The 23,690-nt window shown below is 38.5% G+C and overlaps 1 protein-coding gene across 1 annotated transcript in view; it reads left to right on the top strand.

The window, feature by feature from the left end:
* LOC114657378 (multiple epidermal growth factor-like domains protein 9) overlaps positions 1-22,388 on the top strand; it is a 425,007-nt gene extending 402,619 nt beyond the window's left edge. The window contains exons 5-6 of the mRNA XM_028809164.2: positions 14,629-14,898; positions 19,156-22,388. Of these exons, the coding sequence (XP_028664997.1) occupies positions 14,629-14,898; positions 19,156-19,601 (716 nt within the window). The 3' untranslated portion in view covers positions 19,602-22,388. The remainder of the gene's footprint in view (positions 1-14,628; positions 14,899-19,155) is intronic.
* The last annotated feature ends 1,302 nt before the right edge of the window (positions 22,389-23,690 follow it).

Genomic DNA, 23,690 nt, shown 5'->3' with positions numbered 1-23,690 from the left:
ATGAAAAAATTTGGGGGTCAACGACAGCAAAAACAGACCCCCTTACTACTGCTATTTGTTTGTTACTTCAAAATATCTATGATTCCAATAGGTACCTAATTAAGAAGTAAAATCATTTAAAAAAAACACATTACATACCAAATTTGCGAACGAAAAGGTAAAATGTGTCATTAAAAGAGTCACACGTAAGAATGCATGAAAATACATGTAGCACAAACATGTCTGTTCATTGTCTTATCGAACATATCAAAGCAAGTGCGGATATGAAAAACCATTGCATGTAATTAGGGGGTCGACGGTTTTAAAAGTTTTTGGTAAAGGGGTCTGCGGCTGAAAAAAGTTTGGGAACCCTTGATGTAGATCGTAATCAACACACACCAGAAACTCTGGTTTGGACAACCCACATACAGAATCCTGATGTTAAGACCGATGCAGAATTGTGTTTGTAACTGTGTTACTGCATTCATTTTTTTTTTTACTACATTTAGGGGTGTAAGCATGTGTACCATGTCCTCTATCTTCATTTCTATGCAAACTTGAGATATTTTTGGTAAATATTTATCATTAGCAGTTTTAATGATTGATTCAGCTTTATTGTCATTGTTCAGGTACAATGAAATGTAGTTATTGCATATTCCTTAATAATAATAATAATAATAATAATATTACATTATTACAATAATTCATTACATTTATATAGCGCTTTTCTCAGTACTCAAAGCGCTATATTCCTTGGGGTCAGAGCGTAGGGTCAGCTATTGTACAGCGCCCTGCTGGAGCAATTTCAGGTCAGAAGTTTTGCTCAAGGGCCCAGCAGACCAGAATCAATTCTGGCAGTAACGGGATTCGAACCGGCATCCTTCCAAATACCAGCACAGATCATTACCCTCAAAGTTTAACACATGGACAAGCATATGTTACTTGGCCTAGAGCAAAACCTAAAGAAAAACTAATTCAAATGAAGACAGAATGTTTACTCAAAATATTGGGTATAAAAAATCATTTTCTACTTCAGTATGTCATTCATTTCAATAAGGAATTATGTAAACATACAAGTACATTTACATATACAACAATCAATTAAGCAGACATGTTACTTACCCATTTACTCTTCCAGTATCACATGGATGGCACGACATACTGATATAATTAGGTAGAAATACAGGCTAAGAGTAAATGAATGAAGAACAGAAAAGTCCACTGGAGTACACAGATAGACAGCAGTAGAATCAGTACTATAATAATAATAATGCATTTTATTTATATAGCACCTTTCCCGTGCTCATATACAATAAAATGAAGGTTAGAGAGAGAACATCATTACAGTGAGGTCGATGTAATTGCAAGAGAAAAGAAGCAAGTCTTTACACGAGATCAGAGTCTATCAGTGGATGTGTACCAACAGACCTAGGGAAAAACGTTGGAGTCACAAATACTGTATATTGCTTGCTGTTGTGGGTGTCATCGTTCATGTGCTGAGTGGCAAATTTAATCCTCCCAGTTTAAAGTCGCAGGGAGCCCATGATTATCACAGCAGCACTGGCTGTAAGGCAAGAAGCAAACGTGGTGGATGGTACATTGGTCCTGTGCAGGGCTCAATTTACACAGCCAGTCACAAAAGAGTGTTCTGTGTGCAAACCAGTGACAGACACATAAGTATCTGTTTAATTTTAATCCATGTGTATTTTAAAACAGTGTAGTCTGGTGGCACAGTGGCCATTGTTTGTATGTCGAATCTTCAGGGGCTCAGGTTGGGGATAGAAAAGGGGGATGGATATTACTTACTTCACAGTACATGAGGGACTAACCATATTTTTCAGCAATTGATGAGTATTACTGACACATTTCTAGTATTTATTGTCAGGACAGGTAATCATCCATAGTTAAGTTTTCTCACTTATACTAATCAGTCCACAAATATACACAAGAAACATGCAAACCGCTACAGACCCTGGCACTTTGAGGCCCTACCACTCTGCCAGTGGTACTGTGGCATGCAAAAGTTTGGCCATGCTTGTTTAAAATGTCTGTTACTGTGAATAGTTAAGTGAGCAGAAGACGAACTGATCACCAAAAGGCATAAAGTTAAAGATGACCAGTACCTACTAAGACATAACTTGCAAATGCATTTTGTAGCCAGTTAAGAGTCTTTCAGTTCTTACTTGGAGTATTTTCATTCAGTTTGTCCTTGCAAAAAGCTTCTAATTCTGCAAGATCTGCTGTCTCTTTTGAGATCTATCCACAGATTTTCAATGACGTTTAGGTCCAGGGGACTGTGAGGGTCATGGCAAAACTGTCAGCTTGTGCCTCTTGGGGCATTCCATTGTAGATTTTGAGTTGTGTTTCAAATCATTATCTTGTTTTACAGGTGGTGTGATGTTTGTTTCCAGAATTTTCTGGTATTTATTTGAATTCATTCTCCCCTCTACCAGTGACCTGCTCCTTGGGCCACTGGGTGCAGCAAAAGTGAAAGCCTAAACGATCCACCGCCATTATTTGGAGACGTGTTCTTTTCCTGGAATTTGACCCCCTTCTTTCTCCAAACATACTTTTGCACATTGTGGCCAAAAAGTTCTAATTTGACTTCATCAGTCCACTTGTTTTCCAAAGTGCATCAGGCTTGTTTAGATGTTCATTCGCAAAGTTCTGGCGCTAAATTTTGTAGTTAGGACTCAGGAAAAGGTTTTCTTCTGCTGACTCTACCATGAAGGTCATATTTGTTCAGGTGTCGCTGCACAGTAGAACAGTGGACCACCACTCCAGAGTCTGCTAAATCTTCCTGAAGGTCTTTTGCAGTCAGACAGGTTTTTATTTGCTTTTCTAGCAATCCAACAAGCAGTTCTTTCAGAACGTTTTCTTTGCCTTCCAGTCCTCAACTTGACGTCCACCATTCCAGCTAGCTGCTGTTTCTTAATAACATTTCAAACTGAACATCGGCCTGAAAATGCTTTGCTGTCATCTTGTAGCCTTCTTCTCCTTTGTGAGCATCAATTCCTCTTTTTCGGAGTGCTAGCCAGCTGCTTATTGGAGCCCAATGCTGCTGATTGCTGAGACAAGGTTTGTCGAGTCAGAGAATTTATACAGTTTTGCACTTTGCATCACCTAGGGTTTCCTAATGATGATTGTGAGAAAGCCATAGTCCTAACGGGCTAATGAAGGTCTGAGACCACCTTGGGAAAAGTTATCAGAGATCTCAGACATCTTGGGGTGCCCAAACATTTGCATGCTGCTTTCCTTTTTTCACTGTACATTTGGAAAAAACAAAATCAATACACTAATCTTGCATAAAATGCTGAAAACAAATGTGTCATCTTTAACTTTATGCCTATTGGTGATCAGTTCATCTTCTGCTCACTTTATGATTCATAGTAACAGACATTTTAGGCAAGAGAGCCCAAACTCTTGCATGCCACTGTGAAACATCAGTACTAAACATGTTATATTTTTACCAGAATAAATACACACTTGCAACATCAGTTTGCTCATCCTCTGATTAACTGTCACTAGATGACCAGAGCACACACTTGCATGATGATGCTACCAGTAGCAGGCAATATCTTTGCAAAATAACAGAATATCTTTATGAGTGCAATAATTATTGTAAAATAACACACTACGTTTGGGAAATATTGCATTACATTTGAAAAATAATAACAGAGCATTTTTTTGAGTGACAGGAGTAAGCATCTGTAGATTAGTGACTTACATCTGGATAACAGAAGGGACCAAATGAGGAAAACAAGCAAATATAATCCGAATTAGCTAGTGCTGGAGATGTTGAGGGTTTATCAAAACACAATTTAGAATCACTTGGTCTTGTGTATACTTGTTTGTGTGCAAAGTGGGGAAGGCAAAAGGCACATTGGGTGCTACTGGGCCTGCCAGTCAGAACATCACAGGTCAGTGAATAGATTGAGCATGCGAGTGGTCACATCTAGGCAGCTTTATAGAACTATTGATTTGAAAGTCACCATGGATAAAAAGCACCAGCGTAATGAATGTAATAATGTGATTCAGCCTTACAAAGCGAATGATTTGATAGAAGTGTCCAAATCTGTTCAAAAATACAAGGGAAATTACCAGTTAATGGTCACAATTTTCATGTTGAAGAAATTCTAGACATGATTATCAAGTGAAATGATTCACAAAAAAGAAATTTAAAAAAAATCCTTAAAATTCAAATTATTTATATTTATTTTGGCATCCAAGTCACCTTTTCAAGGGTCTAGTGCTGCTGGGTTTGACTCCATTTTTTCCTATAGCTCTATACCAGACTGAGAAAAGAAGTACTTGTTCTACATAAATACATTTTTTAGGAATTTCAATGTTTTCTGTTTTTGAGCTCTGAACAGATTAGCTGTGTTCACTTTATTCTATTATTGTAAAGCACTTTGGCCACAGCATTACTATGTTGTTTTACATGTGCTATATAAATAAATTGACATTGACAATTGACATTGAAGTCATGTCACCTTGATAATTTAATTTACACTTGTATTAAATCAAATCCTTTAAGCTCCGAACTCCTTCTAACCATCTCAAGGTTGTGGACAGCCAGAGTATACAAGGGTAGCGTCAAGTGCTTGTCAAGAACACACCCTGGGTGGGGTTCCAGTTCCTAGTGAGCCCCATTTACACACACACACAGGTTTGTATCAGGACAGTTTAACATTGCCTGTGACACTAACATGCATGTCACTGTAATGTGAGAAAAGATCAGAATACCCAGAGAAACTTGTGCAGAGACAAAGTACATGTACAAATACACAGTGACTAGGCCATGGACTGAACATGGCTCCTGGAGCTGTGAAGCAGTAGCTATAAGCACTGCCACCATACTCAAAACTAAATCTGCCTAATATTTAAGCTGATCTGTGGTGGGCTGGCGCCCTGCCCAGGGTTTGTTTCCTGCCTTGCACCCTGTGTTGGCTGGGATTGGCTCCGGTAGACCCCCATGACCCTGTAGTTAGGATATAGTGGGTTGGAAAATGGATGGATGGTTGGATGGATATTTAAGCTGATGCCACATTATATGATTTCTCATCATGGGGTTTGTTAGATTTGCTGAATGCAGTTGCAGATTTCATCGTTGGACCATATCAATTTAAATGACTGAAGCATGCTGCCCATGTCACATTTACCCACTGAGCCACGTGGTGCTCGCCCCTTTTTCTGGCAGCCAATAGCATATTGCCTGACAGAGCTGGTGCTGTACGAAGGGTCAACAGGTTCAATGAGTTCAGTCCGAAATCTCAACCTTTTTTTCTCTTTTTCTCCATTCTGCTGTGATACGTGAAACACAAAACATCAGACATATTATCTTCTCTTCCAGTTGGAGTGAGTCACTTGGCATGTCACATTAGGCCATCAGTATCATGGGAGCACACTACCTGCTAACTGCCACTGACTCACTAAGGTTATGTAAATGAAGGCTACGAATGAAAATCACTGGAAAAGTCCTGTAACGTCACATTGCCTTAACATTAAAAAGCATGCCATGAAACATTCCTTCAGACATCAATTCAGACGTAACACTTCTGGTGAGGGAAGGAAACTTCCTTTTAAGTTACCTGAACTGTGCACGGTACCCCATCTCAGACCTGACAGGCACCCTGTCCCGGTCTTGTTCCCGCCTAGCATGCAATGTTTCAAGGAGAGGCAACACTAAAAATTGAATTAAGGGTGTTAAGAACATAAGATGAATTGGTCTCGAAGTGAGTATAAGTGCAAGGCAGGAACCAGTTTGATGTAGGGGCCAAGGCATTGGACTTGAATAAGCAACTTCTCTGCCCATGCCTGCTTTACTGGGTGTCCCTGAGCAAGTCAGTTCAACTGTGCACCAAGTGTAAAAAATAACCCTTGCAAGTACAGTACAATACAATACAATACGGTTTATTTTTGTATAGCCCAAAATCACACAGGAAGTGCCGCAATGGGCTTTAACAGGCCCTGCCTCTTGACAGCCCCCCAGCCTTGACTCTCTAAGAAGACAAGGAAAAACTCCCAAAAAAAAACCTTGTAGGGAAAAAATGGAAGAAACCTTAGGAAAGTCAGTTCAAAGAGAGACCCCTTTCCAGGTAGGTTGGGCGTGCAGTGGGTGTCAAAAGAAGGGGGTCAATACAATACAATACAATACACAGAACAAATCCTCAAAAAAAAAAAAAAAAAAAAAATTTTTTTTGAAGTACAGAGCAGAATTTAACAGTAGATGATATCACATAATAAGATTTGGATAATTTTAGACTCCTGGAGACCTCATCCATCAAGCTGCCTCCCCCATTTGGCCATTCCATGACTGAAACAGTGTTGGGCCAGCCAATCTGATGAAAGGACCCCTCTTTCTCATGATTCCTGCGATCCTCCATGAGGGATGACTTTACCTTAGGCAGGCAAAACAACTTGGCAGGTGGGCCATGGGCACCAAGTACCACATTTGAGTACCAAGAAGAGAAACAGAATAGGTGAGGGTTAGTATCCAATTCTAACTATCATGTTACTTCTGTTTTAGTGCTAATAACTAACAACAGAGATGCAGTCTGTACAGTTAATCAGCAGCTCTAGTCAGGGTGTACTAAACTGAAGTCGTGAGTCTTCAGCTGGGATTTAAAAGCTGAGACCGAAGGGGCATCTCTTATAGTAGCAGGCAGACCATTCCACATTCCACAGGCCCTGTAACTAAAAGCTCGACCTCCCACCGTTATTTTATTAATTCTTGGAATCATAAGCAGACCAGCATCTTGAGATCTTATTGTGCACTCTGGTTTGTAAGTCATGATAAGTTCAGACAAGCAAGCTGGACCTCCGCCATTTAATGCTTTCTATGTTAAAAGAAGGATTTTGAAATCTGCCCTAAACTTAACCGGGAGCCAGTGTAAGGATTTAAGAACTGGAGTTATGTGTTCGTATTTTCTTGTTCTTGTAATAATTCTTGCAGCCGCATTTTGGATTAACTGGAGGCTGTATAAAGAACAGTTTGAACATCCAGTGAACACCGCATTGCAGTAGTCAATCCTACTTGAGATAAATGCATAAATTAATTTCTTAGAATCCTGTTTATTTAGAAAGCACCTTAATTTCCTAACATTTTTAAGATGGAAGAAACATGTTTTGGACAACTTTGTAATATGCGCTTTAAATGACATGCTAGAGTCAAAGATAACTCCTAGATTGTGGGCTGATTCAGTAAAATTGACTGGGATTCCAACTGAGTTAAATGATGACAAAATATTGTTATGATCAGCGTCATTCCCTCCAACAATTAACATCTCTGTTTTATCTGGGTTTAAAAACAAGTAGTTCTCATTCATCCACTCCTTTAATTCGCTAACACAACTAATTAAAGACAACATCGGAGAAACTTCATCTGATTTAAATGAAAGGTATAACTGGGTGTCATCTGCATACGAGTGAAAATTAACATTGTTTCCTAATGATAGATCCCAGCGGAAGCATGTAAAGTGAAAACAGTAAAGGTCCCAGTACTGAGCCCTGCGGGACACCATATTGAACTTCTGTGTATAATGATGGAGTACTGTCAGCACATTTCTGTACATATTGGAATCGATTTGATAAATAAGAACTAAACCAAGCGAGCACGGGGCCTGTAAGCCCAACATCATTTTCTAGCCTGTGTAGTAAAATAGAATGGTCGATGGTGTCAAATGCTGCACTTAAGTCCAACAACATAATTAGTGTCCCCTTACATAAACATAACAGCATAATCCATATCAGTGTGATTTGGGGGTCTGGAAGTTATCAATGCATCTCTGGGCACAAGTCCAGAAACAGCAAGGAACAAGCGTGCCAGTCCAACACAGAGCCACAATGGGTCAATTTGAAACTGACAGTCATCCTAACAGGAACAGCTATGGAGATGTATGAGGAAAACCAGACCACCCAAAAGAAAAGTCACACAGACATGGGGGGAACAACAACTAGGTGTGCAATTCAAACCCAAGATACTGGGTCCACGTGACGGCAGAGCTTATCCACTGCACCACAGTGCCACTCCAGTGAAATGTATAATAATAATAAAAAGGACTAACCTTGGATGGGCCACCAGGTTACCACAGAGCATTGTCACCCTCGGTTCATGTGAACCAATTTTTTATTAGCTAAATGCACAGCAGCACTGCAGCTTTTGATATTTGGTACTTAAATCACTTTGGCCTGAAAGACACTGATGATATGTGTAAGCGAGAATCTATTCATTGAGTTGATAATTTTTTCACAATGTGATCTTCATAATGCTTTCAAACGAGTTTCCTTCACCGTTCTCTAGAGAGCTCCGCTGTCTCATTCATTCATTGGAAAAACTGGCAGCCAGCCACCATGTTTAAAAAGTGTGTTACTGCTGCCATCTAGTGGCTTTAGGGCAAAATCAGCCTCCATCATGGTGCTTTCTTCTGGCTGTTGGCAACAAAATTCCACATCTGCTGTTCTATTTTTAGTCATTTGAAAACTTCCATCTCTGCTCAGAATATTCTTTAGGGAAAACAAACTACAGTGTGCACAAACCACAGCATCTGTTGGTTGTGATTTCTGTTAACGATAGAGTTGGTATAAAAGCCGTGCCTTAGAGTGTTTTTTTTTTTAAATAATATTAAACAAGCTGTGTAATTTATTGTACCACTCCAGCCATACACCCATCTCACCCAACTGACATCTGCAAAATTAAACTTCAGATGGCATACCATGACCAGAATACACACTACTGAAGGAATTCTTAAACTTCATTTTTGGGGCATCCTCTCCTGGTGAACAGTGCTGCTCTGGCCTTTAAAGACGCACAATAACACCATTAAAAAGCTTACTGGAGTCTGGCTGCCACTCTGGCACCACCGTAGTATTTGACATTGGGGTTGTCACGATGCCAAAATTTGAAACTTTCACACAATGCTAAGAAAAGTATTGAAATTCAATATAGTTTTTGATACCCAAAACAGCATATAATGTAACTCTGTAAAAAAATGTATTTAAGTAAATTGCAACTCTGTCTGCATTAAAATCTTTACATTGATGAAAACAAATGACAGAAATTTTACTCATTAAATGCTAATACTTCAAGTAGTTCAGTCTTTTGTAAAAGGTAAGAGTAAAATTCTGTAAACAATAAAATATAAAAAAAATTAAATGTGGTCAACAGTTGATGAAAACAAATGCTGCTCCTGTAGTAGAACAATGAAATGTTACACATGGCATTAAATTTATACCGAAAAATATTAGAACAAGCAGCAAATAAACATTCAAGTCAAAAGGAACATTAATGTGGTCTTTTGTAAACAGTAAATAATGAAAACACGGCGGACCGATTGTTCAGAAAAGCAGCACACAGACAGGCACACCTTGTGCTTTTCTGTAAACTGACTTTGATGTCTTTGTAACTTCCAAAATGTTTGCATGGAAGACCAGCCTGTCAATGTGCTCTTCTGTGAGAAGCACACTTGCTGGGCTGCAAATGAGCCCTGACATATTAAAAGTACATGCTCTGAAGCACTGCAGATTCACAGTGCCTTACATTATATATAGTAGTAGAATGTTGTACTGTGTTAGCCATAGATTGAAACCGGAGAAAGTAGTGAGAGATGACACCTTTTATTGGCTAACTAAAAGATTACAAATGCCAGCTTTCGAGGCAGCTAAGGCCCCTTCATCAGGCAAGGTGTAACAAAGAAACTGAAAAATACTCTAGCTTATATTGGGACAGCAAAGTGATTTTTTTTCTTTCATCTTAACAACATTTTTGTTCAAATGTTAGCAAAATGAATACACCTGAGATGAATTAACCCTGAAAGAAGAGAACAATGAACTAATAAAATGTTGAGATAAGATAACCATCACTAGAGAAAGTCCTGTAAGTTTTTTTGAAGTGCATTGTCTGTAAGATAGGCCACTGATGTAGTCAGCTGGTCCATCAGTCTTGTTAGTCCACATATCTGGTCATAAAACTCTTGTCTCTATTCAGACCATTTTGTAGAGTGTTGAATTTAAGCATAAGTTTGTATTCCCATTCTCTCCACTCCTGTTGGGTCTTGAAATTACCCATTAGCACAGTGACCCTCAGATCCTTTATGCTGTGGCCATTACTGTTAAAATATATATATTTTTTTTGTTCTTTATTTCGCCTTATACAATTTCTTGTATTAGGAATTTGGTAGTTTTCGCATACCCCTTGGGGTCAGAGCGCAGGGTCAGCCATTGTACAGCGCCCCTGGAGCAATTACAGGTTAAGGGCCTTGCTCAAGGGCCCAGCAGAGCAGTGGCCTTTTGGCAGTGACGGGGATTCGAACCGGCAACCTTCGGGATACCAGCGCAGCTCCTTAGCCTCAATATGTTACATTATATAGTAAATGTGATGAAATATCATTTTAAAACCACATAATAAAATAAAAGAAAGTAATGCACTGCAGCAGGACACTTCACAGTGAAGGTTTAAAAATCGAGGCAGGATGGAGCTCTAGTACTCAAGAGTGTTGCCCCTGAAAGAATAGCAGAGAATAAAACTGGCCCACAGATAAAAATAATTGCAGACCCCTGCCTTAATGTATTAAAAACATTTAACTGACAACAGAAGACATTTTAACCTATAGATAAAAAAACAAACACACCAGTTTACAGCTTCTACTGATGAATGTTTTTATGATTAAAAATGGCTGAGTAGATTACAATATCCAAGCATTCGAAGCAGCTCAGGCTCCTTCTTCAGACAAGGTGTAAAGAACAAGGGGCATAAGCTGTCCTGAAAGCTTGTAATCTACTCAGTTAGCCAATAAATGTGTCATTTTGCTTCACTTCTCAATACATACAATACATAAAACAGCCATCATGGTTCATCACCCTACTACTACATACCTACCTCTTGAAATTCTTGGTATTGACTTGCATGCTGCTCCATTATGTGTTTGGCTCAGTTGGTTATGTTTACCCCTTTATTTGGTTTGCCTTCTTTGCCAATTAAGCCTGCTAGTGAAGGCTCTGACAATGCTGAAGTTCCATCTTGTTAACACCTTTGAGTGGGCAAAAACAGGGCTGCTGCTCAAACCATTCCACTTAGTAGCCCGTGAAGCTCTACTGTCAAAAGCCAGAACAAAACAAAAGTGCATTAGTAAGGTAGGCTGTAAAATTGATGAAGTATTGAAACAATTTTTAAAATGTTATAATGATACTTTTGATAACCCTTTTTGTGATCACAAGTAAGTATACCATTAACTGAATTTTTACCATATTCATGGCTTGCCTCTGACACCAATAAGGAGTGATATTGTGTTTATTTTGTTTGTTCACTTTCTGTGGTTGGTTCATAAAGAAAGATTTCTTAAAAAATATATTTAAACCTCTAAAATAATCTATTGTAAAAATAATAGAATAAGAAATAAAAAAAATAAAATCTGCTTGCATTTGCAGGTTTTTTAAAAACATTAGAACAATTTTGATAATTACAGGCGATTCAGCCCAGCAAGCTCACCCCAGTTTGACTAGATTTTTCCTAAAAGTCCTACACTACTTGGTCATTTATTCCATGTGTCTATGGTTCTCTGTATGAGGATAAATCTAACATTTGTGCAAAATTTACCCTTAAGTTTCAAACTGTGTCCCAATGTTCTTGATGAACTCATTGTAAAGTAACAACTGGAATTCATTGGTTAATTTCCTTCATAGTTTTAAACACTTCAAGTCACCTCTTAATCTCAAGTTTCTTTAAACTGAAAGGGTTCAGCTCCCACAATGACCACTCAGTCCTAATCAGCCCATTTGCTCCCCTCTGGGCTTTCTTTAGCACTGCTGTGTCTTTTTTTACGGTGTCAAAAATTGTACAAAATACTTCAACTCAGGCCTCACGAGCATGTTACATAGCTTATACATAACCTCCTTTGACTTCACACATCACTGCGCTATATAACCTAATATCGTATTAAGTCTTCTTGGTCACTTCTGTGCACTGTCTGAATATAGATAATAACAAGTCCACTATGACTCAGTGATCCTTCTCGTAAGGGGTACTTTCAAGTTTCAGACCTCCCATTTTTGTGTTCACATCTTATGTTTTTACTTCCTACATGTAACACTTCACATTTAGTTACATCTCCCTCAAATCTCTCAAACCTGTATGCTATCCAGAGTCCCTCCATAACAATTTAGTTGATTCTATATTGTCTTCTAGGTTCAGTGGCAACTGGGTGAAAGACAACTCGGCAAAAGACAATTCGGTGAAGAACAACTTGGCAAAATACAACTCGGCGACATCCTTTACCAGTTAGGTTCAAAGAGATTTTTAAATTATATTTAAATGACAGTGTTATAAATTTATTTTCAACATTTTAAATATAATTGATGAACGAATTTTATTCTGCAGATGGAACAAACTCTATCTTACATTATCTTCTGCAACCAAAATTGCTAATCCTTTATATAAATTGTATTGATTGTAATCGTATGATAAAGTTATTTAGAATACAAAAAGTGACCTGCAAGTACGGCTTAAGGAATATCTTTACTCTCAACATATTGGGACTCTCATTAAGCAGGTGATTCTGTGGATTAAAAAAAATCTCTTATTAAAAAATCTCTTTGAACCTAATTATTACCTAACTGGTAAAGGATGTTGCCGAGTTGTCTTTTCGCCGAATTGTCTTCCGCTGAATTGTCTTTCACTGAGTTGTCTTTTCACCCAGTTGTCTTTTCACCGAGTTGTCTGTCACCCAGTTGGCCCTGAACATGTCTTCCATTCTTTGTAGTTTGGTATCATCTGAACAGTTAACCAGCCAATTGATTATATTCTTGTTCAGATCGTTTTTGTATATTACAAAGGGGAGCGACTTCTGCACTGACCCTTGAAGGACACCACTTTGAACTTCACCTAATTCTGAAAAGGTTCCTTCTCATCATAATCCTTTGTTCCCAGTGTTTCAGTCAGTTTTGAACCACCTAAACACAGATACTTGAATGCCCCCATCTTTTAGTTTTATTACTAACTTTTCATGTGGGTATCTTATCCAGTGCCTTCTGAAAATCAACATAAATAATATCACACAAACCTCTCATTACATCTTTTGTTGTTTCTTCATAGAATGTCAGCATATTAGTGAACATGTACTGACCATTTGCTGACACTCCTGTTCTTGCCATGTGCTGCTCCATCTTTTCCTTAATAATTAATTCCAATTATATGAGTGTAATCCATGTTAAGTTTATTGGCCTATAGCTGCTTGGATCAGCCCGATCACCCATTTTATCCAACATAATAATATTTTCTGGCTTCTGGTCCCTAGAAATTTCTCCAGTGTGCAGAGATTTTCAACAGTTGAAACCTGTTGTTTAGATTAATTTGAGTATGTAAAGAAAAGCAGAAGTTGTTCCTTTAGAAAAGTGAACACAGTAGGCGAAGTGATATGCAGTGTGTGGTTTACTTAACATGTTTCCTTGCCCCAAATCAGGAGCAGTGTTTACATGACCAATGAAATTAAAATCTGTTTCAATAAAATTAGCAATGACACTATCTAAAGCAGGGTGTAACATCTGTTTCAATTATTTAGCTAGCAACCAGGTGGACAGTGAAACTTTGGCCATGTTGTTCTTGTCAAGGGTGGAGAGTGACCACATCTGGGTATATTAAGAGGTGAAAGGATTATTTTAAAGTACTCCCAATCCTGGCGAGTATGCCCCCAAAGGAGCTGGAAGTTCCTGAAGCTTTGATTGAATTTTGGGTCCATCGATGTGATTGAAGTTCATGCATAGTGTCAAAGTTCCTAGAGTGGATAAGATCCGACCAAGAAAAACTGAAATCTCTAGATATTATCTGAATGTGGAGCTAGAATATAGAGTCAAGAGGAGCAAGTATGGATTCCAGACCTTTAATGTGAGTGATGGAATTCACCATGGGTGTTTCTTGTCTCATCTCTTGATCATGTTTTTCATGGATGGAATATCCAAGCCCAGTCAAGGTTTAGAGAGTATCTAGTCTGAGAGCTTGAATCTCTTGTCATTTTCAGACAATATTATTATTTAGGTCTCATCACACTATGCTCTCTGGCATACAATGGAATGGTTTATGGCCGAGTGTGATGCGGTGAAAATAAGAATTAGCACCTCCAAACCTGAGATCGTGATCCCCTCCCACAAAATAGTAAACATGTTCTGCAGATACCCTAAGCTGAAGACTTCAGTTGCCTTGGCTCCTTGTTCATGAGTGTGGACAGTTGTCATAATGAGATTGACAAACAATTCAATGTAGCAGCAGCAGTTTTAGGAACTCATACCAGACAGTGATGGTGAAGCACCTTCGGTTACAAGATCTGGGTAGCCACTCAAAGAATAAGTCTGCTTGTACCGGCTGTGCTGGCTTTGCTGGGCTCTCATACAGTGATGGGGTGAGAAGCTCTGCAGTACAGGAAGACCTTAGCTTACAACAGTGGCTTCTCAATTTAAAAAGGATCCAGTTGTTGCCTTACAACCCTCACAAGGAAAAGCAGAACGAAAATGATGGTAGTGATGACAATGAATTCTGTGAGTCCAGATAGATGTATGGTTACTTGTAGTGTTAATCTGTCATTGGAACTATTGTTGATGATCATCTTTTTGTCTGAGAGCCAGTCAATTAAATGAGTTTACACTGTTTGTTTTTCCTAACAGATTCTTCTGGACTGCCAGTGTGTGATTACTGCCAAGATGGATTCAAAGGATCCAACTGCAATGAATGCAGCGATGGGTATTACAACTCGGACAGCATATGCATGCCCTGTGAATGCAATGGAAATGAGAACCCCCGCATATCTCCTCGCATCTGTAATCCGGACAACGGCCAGTGTCTGAGCTGCATTCGAAACACTACTGGTGACCACTGCGAAAAGTGTGAAGAAGGCTATGCTGGAGATGCCCGTGCAGGGAACTGCACTAAAATTGGTACGTTTTGATGAAGTACTATAAATTGTCTCTGTAACTGATCTTGTGGTTAAGGGGCTGAAGTGGGCCACAAGGTATCAGATTAGCAGATCTTTAGCTTGTTTAGGATCCACTTACAGAAAGTATGACATACTGCATTACAGTAATCCCTCCTCCATCGCGGGGGTTGCGTTCCAGAGCCACCCGCGAAATAAGAAAATCCGCGAAGTAGAAACCATATGTTTATATGGTTATTTTTATATTGTCATGCTTAGGTCACAGATTTGCGCAGAAACACAGGAGGTTGTAGAGAGACAGGAACGTTATTCAAACACTGCAAACAAACATTCTCTCTTTTTCAAAAGTTTAAACTGTGCTCCATGACAAGACAGAGATGACAGTTCAGTCTCACAATTAAAAGAATGCAAACCTATCTTCCTCTTCAAAGGAGCAAACAAATCAATAGGGCTGTTTGGCTTGTAAGTATGCGAAGCACCGCGGCACAAAGCTGTTGAAGGCGGCAGCTCACACCCCCTCCGTCAGTAGCAGACAGAGACAGAGAGAGAGACAGATAAAAAAAATCAATACGTGCCCTTTGAGCTTTTAAGTATGCGAAGCACCGTGCAGCATAGTTAAAAGCTGCACACAGAAGGTAGCAACGTGAAGATAATCTTTCAGCATTTTTAGACGAGCGTCCGTATCGTCTAGGTGTGCGAACAGCCCCCCTGCTCACACCCCATACATCAGGATCACAGATAGTCAGCGCAAGAGAGGGAGAAAGAAAAGTAAGCTGGGTAGCTTCTCAGCCATCTGCCAATAGCGTCCCTTGTATGAAATCAACTGGGCAAACCAACTGAGGAAGCATGTACCAGAAATTAAAAGACCCATTGTCCTCAGAAACCCGCGAAGCAGCGAAAAATCTGCAATATATATTTAAATATGCTTACATATAAAATCCGCGATGGAGTGAAGCTGCGAAAGGCGAAGCGCGATATAGCGAGGGATTACTGTAGTGCTCTTTGAGATGATCCTCAGCATAAAATGTGTAATATACAGTGGACTCAAAGTATTCAGACTACTTCACTTTATTCACATTTTGCTACTTCGCAAACTTGTTCTAAAATTTTTTTTAATTCATTTTTTTTCCTCATCAAGTTGCAGTCAATACCCCAGAATAACAAAGTGAATTTATTATAAATATCGTATACAGTAATCCCTCACTTATCGCGGGAGATAGGTTCCAAGGCCGACCGCGATAACTGAATTTCCGCGAAGTAGGGACACTATATTTATTTAATTATTTAACGTGTATTTGGACGTTTTTAAACCCTCCCTGTATTGTTTACAACCCACCCTTTACTCTATTAATCACAGGGACAACTGCTAAGCAATATGAAATCGGTAGATAAGTTTACACTTACTGTATAGCGAATTACATGTAGCAGCTTGTAGGCGGTCATGACGTCGTCGACCTTGTTGCAAAGATTCCATCCAGACTACTGCCTTATCACGTCCACTTGCAACTCGTTTTGCGCCCTGGTTAAAGGACACTGCGGCCGTAGATCTTATATGCTTTTCCTCCTTATTAAATAAAAATAATCGTGATTTTACCGTATAATTTCTGGTATTTTATAATGTTGGTCATATAAGTCGAATGCGGAAAACTCACGCTATTGGTCCAAGAGACTATGATATGCTAATGCCCACCTGAGAGAGTAACCACAGAACACACGGCCTTTATTTTCTATGTATTGTGTCTACTGTATGTGACCACATGGTAATACCTGAACTATTCCAAAGCAACATTTGCACTGATTTGTGTTTTTTGTATCTCACACCCTCATACATGTTTATCGTAAGAGCGTCCCTTATTTACGATGGAGCGTTCGATCAGAAGAAAATATGAAGCTGGTTTTAAATTAAACGTTGTTGAAGTAGTGAAACAAATTGGTAACTGTGCTGCTGCAACAAAATTAAATGCATTTGAGAAACTGATGCGAGATTGGAGTGATGTAAAAAAAAAAATGTAAGTGTCACATTTTTGAACAGGCGTATAAATCAGGGTCTGATTTTATGATTGATTTTTCTGGTTTCAAGACCCAACTTATATGTGAGTATATACGGTAATAAAAGGTAAAGTACCACTTCCGGTTAATGGAAAAACCCGAAAGGTTGATAGAAATCTACGTTTTTTACCTAATACTTGTATGCAAAATTTGGTTGACCTAAGCAAAAGTGTACTCAAGTTATCGTCTTTACATACATACACACACACAGACAGACATGATATAATTCCAAAAATTATATTTTCGGACGCAGGGTGGTCTAAAACGTTGAGATTTATCAAAATCTCGAAATGGAATTTTTGGAGGATTCCAATTATTTCCCTTTACGAGAAAGTAAGGGAGGGTCTAAAACATTGAGATTCATCAAAATTTCGACTCGACATCGAATCTTTGGACGATTACAATACTAATCCTATACTTCGTTTACGAGAAAGTAAAAAAACTGTAATATATTGACTCAAGTATTCATTCTCTTAGATGTAGCACTTGAAATCTGACATGGGTGCAATCTATTCTATTGATCATCATTGAGACATTTCTACACTTTATCTGGAGTCCACCTGTGGTCATTTCCATTGTCTGAACATGATTAGGAGTGGCACTCACCTTTCTGTATGAGGTCCCATAGTTGAGCTAAAAAACAAGCCATGAAATCAAAGGACTTGCCATCAAAGTTTTGAGACAGTGTCGAGGTAACTGGGGAATGCTCCAAAAAATTTCCTGCAGCATTGAAGGTTGTCAAAAGCACAGTGGTCTCCATAATTGTAAAAAAGAATAGTTTGGAAAAACTAAGACTCTTCCTAGAGCGGGCCACCCAGTCAAACTAAGCAATGGGAGAGAAGGAATGACTGTAAGAAAGGTAACCAAGAACCCAGTGGTGACTCTGGCTGAACTTCAGAGAACCTGCATAGAGATGATAGAAACTTCCAGAAGGACAACCTTGACTCCTCTGATCTGGGCTTTATGACGAAGTAGCCAGTCAGAAGCCTCTCCTTAATAAAAGACGCATGGAAGCCCACTTGGAGTTTGCAAAAATGCAGTGGAAATTCTTTCTGACTGTGACAAATAAACTCTCTGCTCTAATGAAACCAAGATTAGTGTCATAGAGGAATCCAGTGACTGCCTGTGCAATACCATTCCAACAGTGAAGCATAGTGGTGGCAGCATCATCCTGGGGGGTTGTTTTTCAGTAACGGGAATAGAAGACTGAACAGAGTTGAGGGAAAGCTGAATGGAGCAAATTACAGAGACATCCTTAATGAAAACCTAATTGATCAAACAGGGTTGACTTTCACTTATGAATGTAATGAAAATTTGCATTCCTAATAAAGATACTTAAAAAGCTTCTTTCAAACCAGAACAAGCATTGCAGGCAGGTAGAAATAAGAACATTAAAAAAAATCTGTTCTGCAGTGATACTGACAAAAGAAAGAGCTGCAATGTATTCTGCAGGTGCTATTTCAGTGCAAAAACATGACTGTCCTCAATTTTGTTATATACTTTGGTAGTTGTCCTTGGTGCCCTCTGCTTAAAAAAAACATTGTTTAATCTGAGTAGTACATTTAGAAAACTTACATTGTCAAATAGAGTCTTGTCCTTATTTGTACATGATATCATGGGCTGGTGACTCAATGAAAAATGAATGATTATTTAATATCTCTGACAATACATACTTTGTTATGTGTTTGGCTTTATGTCGATGCCTAATGTGTAACTGCACAAAAGGCAAACTCTTTCATTATCATAAGATTTTTGGGAAATAACAGAAACGCTTTTTGCTCTTTATTGCCTAAAGCCATAAAAACTCAGACTAAAGAGCAACTTTGTCTCTTCCTTGGTTGTTGTTGTTTTGCTGTGATTTTTGTCCTCAAAGGATGTATGCAGCATGTGCTCATCAAAATAACATTACATAACTGTTAACACTTCTATTCTTTATTATACTAACAAGTATTGCCATTACTAGATGTCATAACATTTATTTTTACTATCAAAAGTTTTTTGTTTCATTTATTTTTATGTGGGTCATTTTTTACCAGACATTTCTAAAAATTTACCAACAATTGCTGTTACTGTTCAACATTACCAGAATTTGTAATGGGATGTGATTCACAATAAAAACCCTAGATTGAAAGATAACACTACATACGTGGGAACATCAGGACTGGTTTTGTGTATCCGCCAATTCTAATTCTTTGCTTTGTTTCTTTCCTAGTTACAACCACCACTTCTACAACTACCACTGCTCAATTAACAACCACCATGTCAGCAAAATCCATCACTAACTTCACGACTCTGTTGACGAGTACCACTCAGATCATCTTGACCACTCCTCCCAGCTCCATGCAGAACACTACCACGTCAGCCAGTGAGGTGTCATGGACACAATTTAATATCATCATTCTCGCAGTGATCATTGTAGTGGTGGTGGTTCTTATGGCTTTTGTGGGCGGAGTCTACATGTACCGGGAGTACCAGAACCGCAAGCTAAATGCTCCTTTCTGGACCATCGAGCTCAAAGAGGACAACATTAGCTTCAGCAGTTATCATGATAGTATCCCTAATGCTGACGTCTCTGGATTACTGGAAGATGATGGGAATGAGGTAGCACCGAATGGACAACTCTCTCTTAGCGCCCCAATCAACATGTATAAAGCCTGAACCTCAGCGGAATGGGTGTTTCAGCATGATAATAACTACATTTAGGGGCTGGAAGAAAGTGTTTGTAGAACTAATTTATTTTCTAGCACAACAGACATAAAGCCCCAAATGTTTGTTTGATGCACAAAATGAAAATGTTCTCTGGGAGAACTGGAAACCTCATGCAACAACAAGAAAGTGAGATTACCTCACACATGATGGAAAACAGAAGAAAGGGCCCATGCAAATATCGAGCACTTTGTCTAGTAATAGAGTGTAAGCAAATGCCCTGAAAGATGAGCAGCGCTGCTCACACAAATGTTGATCATTTGCCTGGGTAATGTTTTAAATAAAAAAGGAAACAAGGGACATTACCATTTTGTAACAACACAAGCTAGTTGAGGACAGGAATTAAGATATTTAGTGGACTTTTCTATTATACTAAACCGGAAGACCTATGAAAGATACACCTGATGTGTGCTAGTGAACAAATATTATTTTAAAGGATAAAAGTCATTCAAATAACATCTCTGCCAGAGAATGGAAAGGTCACTTCTGTCCATGAAATTAAAAACCAAGAAAAAACAGACATTATGGCTGCTTTCCCCTTCGACTATGTTCCATGGGTTAGCACCCAGATGCATTTGGCTCCAGGTACAGAGAATGGGGAGTCTACGTGCTTATTTCATTATTATTATTTACACTAAATGCCAATGTGACTGTGCACGAGTGCAACATGTAAAGTAGAAACTGTGGAAAAGCAAAAAGAAAAAAATTTATTAAGAGAGTTGGCAATAAAAAAAAATCATCTAGTAATAATTGTGACATGTATGCTTTATGCAGAATATCTACAGTATGTCATTGACAGCTTATGAAACATTTTTGGTTTTCTCTCATTTGGGACTAAAATGACAAGTGTTGGTGAAAGGGGTGGGTGTTGGGGGTGTGTATGTGTTTTTTATATTTAATATATATTAACACATGGGCATATTGGTGTAGGGCTATTTAAATCTATAATGACCAGCAGGTGGCACTATTAAGCAGTTCAGCAAGTAAGTCTAGATGGCGCAAGGTGTATTTGTATGTGACAATGAAAAAGCCAGCTAACAGCGGACCCTACAGGTCTGCCAAGGAGATGGAGAGCATGTAGTCCTGCTTTGTTGCAGACCCATTTTTTTCTCTCTTCATCTTATATCCACCTTCTTTTCAGAAGTGCAGTACAGTAATACTCCCCTCAGCAATTTCAAGTCTATCAGGCAGAGGGTCAGTGATGTCCGTTTTGCTGCTTGTGACCTGTCGTGGTCCCCACCCTTGCAGCATTAAAAGTAATTAATAGAAGTGGCACATTGAGATTTTGCGGGGTGGGCCATTTATTGGAATTAAATATCTGTAGTCAAAGATGTGTGTGGCCTTAGTTTAATCTTAACTGGACTACTTAAAAGATTTTTATTTCTATTTTTACCAATGTTTTTTGAACAATGTGTAATTACACATTCATTCTTCAACATAGGAACAGTTTTAAGTTACCATGCTGCTTGAAATTTTGTTTTTAATATTAAGTAAGCGTGCAAAGGCGAGTATAATTTAGAACCTTGAAATGTCTCAGGAGCTTCTCCTTGATGTAGGAATAGCTCCAAAAAACCAAACATGACACCTAGCAGGCTTTGCAAAAGGAAATACAGCTGAATTACACTTGGACATGTACAATGACACTTTTCTGCGTCACCTTTAAGCTTCACTTTCTACGTATTCTAGATTCTTAACTAGAAATAAGGACGTGGTGACCCAGATGAAGACTCTAGTGGCATAACCTGCATATGTGTTGGTTTCCTGTTTCCATAGAAACATGCAGTAGCATCTTGAGCTTTCTCGTCTTGTGGAAGGGTTTCTACATACTGTACCGTGAACTGACCTCTGTTGTCACTTGTGTGGACAGTTTGTGTACAGACGGTGACGAGGGCAAGCCGCAATATAACATAACTAGTTAAAAAGAATGACGCTGCTCCTACTGTGGAGAGGATTAGCCTGAAGTTTTAACTCTGAAACGTTTTATCCTCAGATGTGAATGCGCACATACAGTACATATAAAGCAGGATGTGAGGAAATGACTAATTGGAGGTGTTAGCTAAAGTGGAAAGCGTACACGGCTTGAATGCATGTTTCGCTATGACTCTACCAGCTTGTACTCTCCAAAGCTGGCAACACATGATTAAAATGAGTGACCTAATTACAAGAAAAACATAGCGTTTATACAACAAAACAAAAAAAACAAAGACAAGCAATGTAGATAATGCCGTAACACACAAAGCGGGTGACACAAATAAAGATTGTACAAAGATAACCTGAAAGGCCAAATGAGTGAAATAAGTGAAGGTTTAATGTGTTTGTATTTTCAATTAAAAATAAATTATACCTTTTGGGTTTTGTTTTTTCCTCCTCAGAGCTTTGTTGTGTTTTCAAATGTCTGCTACAAATGTGGAAGCTATTGAGGAGAAAAAACTTACAAGAACAAAGCACATGGTTTTAATTTACGTCTTTATTTCTCAAAATATTTTTCATTATAAATCCCTTCTATTTAGTTTTTACTACTTAACGTCTTAAAGTTGTTTATGTTTTTCCTCTCTTATGACTAAATTAAAACTTAGCAGTTCTGTTCTCTCCAGTTGCTGGTATCGCCCTCTGAATGTGTTTGAAAACTGATCACTTGGTTCTGTTGCCACCCACCAGTTACATCTTAAAATCTGAGTGTCTTTTTTAAGACTGCTGGTGTTAGCCATAATCTTTAAGTAATAAAGTTTAAATATGTGATGCTTTTGTGTGTTGTTCTTTGCCAGTGACAAGTTTTGTGACACGAGTGCACAAACACAGCATTAACCTCTATATCCCAACAGTAACAGGGAGGAAGGAAGACGTCCGATTTGTCTATGATGCATTTGTTTGTGTTTCTTTGGAGCTGTTTGGTGGTGTGCTGCTGGCTCGGTCATAACTTAATACTGTAGTGGCAAGTTAGAAAGTAACTTCACCACATCCTTTCAAAGAATGAGGTAAGTCTCCTCTTACCTGGCGTGCTTCGACGCAATCTTGTACATTTCATTCCAAATGTGCTCAACCTACACAATGACGACAGGAGAATATGAGATCTGTTGACTGCTCTTTAAAAATAAAAATAAACTGAATGATGAGGAAACGGAAAAGTACTTTTTAAGGTTAAACACCGTGATAATGTCTATCCTTTATTGATCTTTCATAAAGTGACTTTTGTGTTCCTGCACCCTCTTTCTGGATACAAAATTATTTGAATAGATGCCACATTTATATAAAAAAGAAGAAGAAATAGCAGTTGTAGGATGATTTTTCTTTTTTTTAAATCACCAGTTCCAAGAAAGAGATGCAGGATCAAGCGTCACTTAGGGGAATGGCTGAAACCTTCACCTGTTTATTTAAACTGTTTAAAAGCTATTAATGCAGTTATAATGTTAATAGATAGAGAACACTTTATTTGTCCCAAAGGGGAAGTTTAGATATTTACAGAGGCTCAATAAATAATACCCATGGCTGTAGTGTCAGAATCGGAAGCAATTATTCTGTTACTGAAGTTAAAGTCAGTAAAAATATACATATAGATTTAGATAACATTAAGACTGAACACGCTGAGATCTACGTTGACGGCCATTCTTAAATATCGAGTCGATTCTTAGCTAGTCTATGTAATAAAACACTACTGTCTGGGTGTGTATGTTTGTGTGTGTGTCTTTGTGTCTGTTCCCACTGAGCATTCTGATTTGTCAGTTAGGCTTTGGTTGCTCAGTTTTACGGATGATGAGACAATACTTTAGGGGGTGTGAAGTTCAATTCCTGATTGTGACAAATTATTTTTATTTTTTAATAAAACATGAATTAAAACGGGGCTTTGACAACAAAGCAAATATCTTAACCAAACAACACTAAATACTAACAAGGTAAAATCTGACTTGCCTTCTAAGATGGAATTTGCAAGATTATGAACGATGTTTTCAGAACGGGTAATTGGGGATGTGCTACAATTAGTGGCCGACTTAAAAGGCGAGCAAGGCACTTTGAAATGACAGAGTCTGAGAAGCAGGGTCCTTG

This window comes from Erpetoichthys calabaricus, chromosome 9, assembly GCF_900747795.2.
Source record: "Erpetoichthys calabaricus chromosome 9, fErpCal1.3, whole genome shotgun sequence".
Taxonomy (NCBI): domain Eukaryota; kingdom Metazoa; phylum Chordata; class Cladistia; order Polypteriformes; family Polypteridae; genus Erpetoichthys; species Erpetoichthys calabaricus.
Note: the sequence above shows the minus strand (reverse complement) of the source record. Positions and strands in the feature narration are given on the sequence as shown.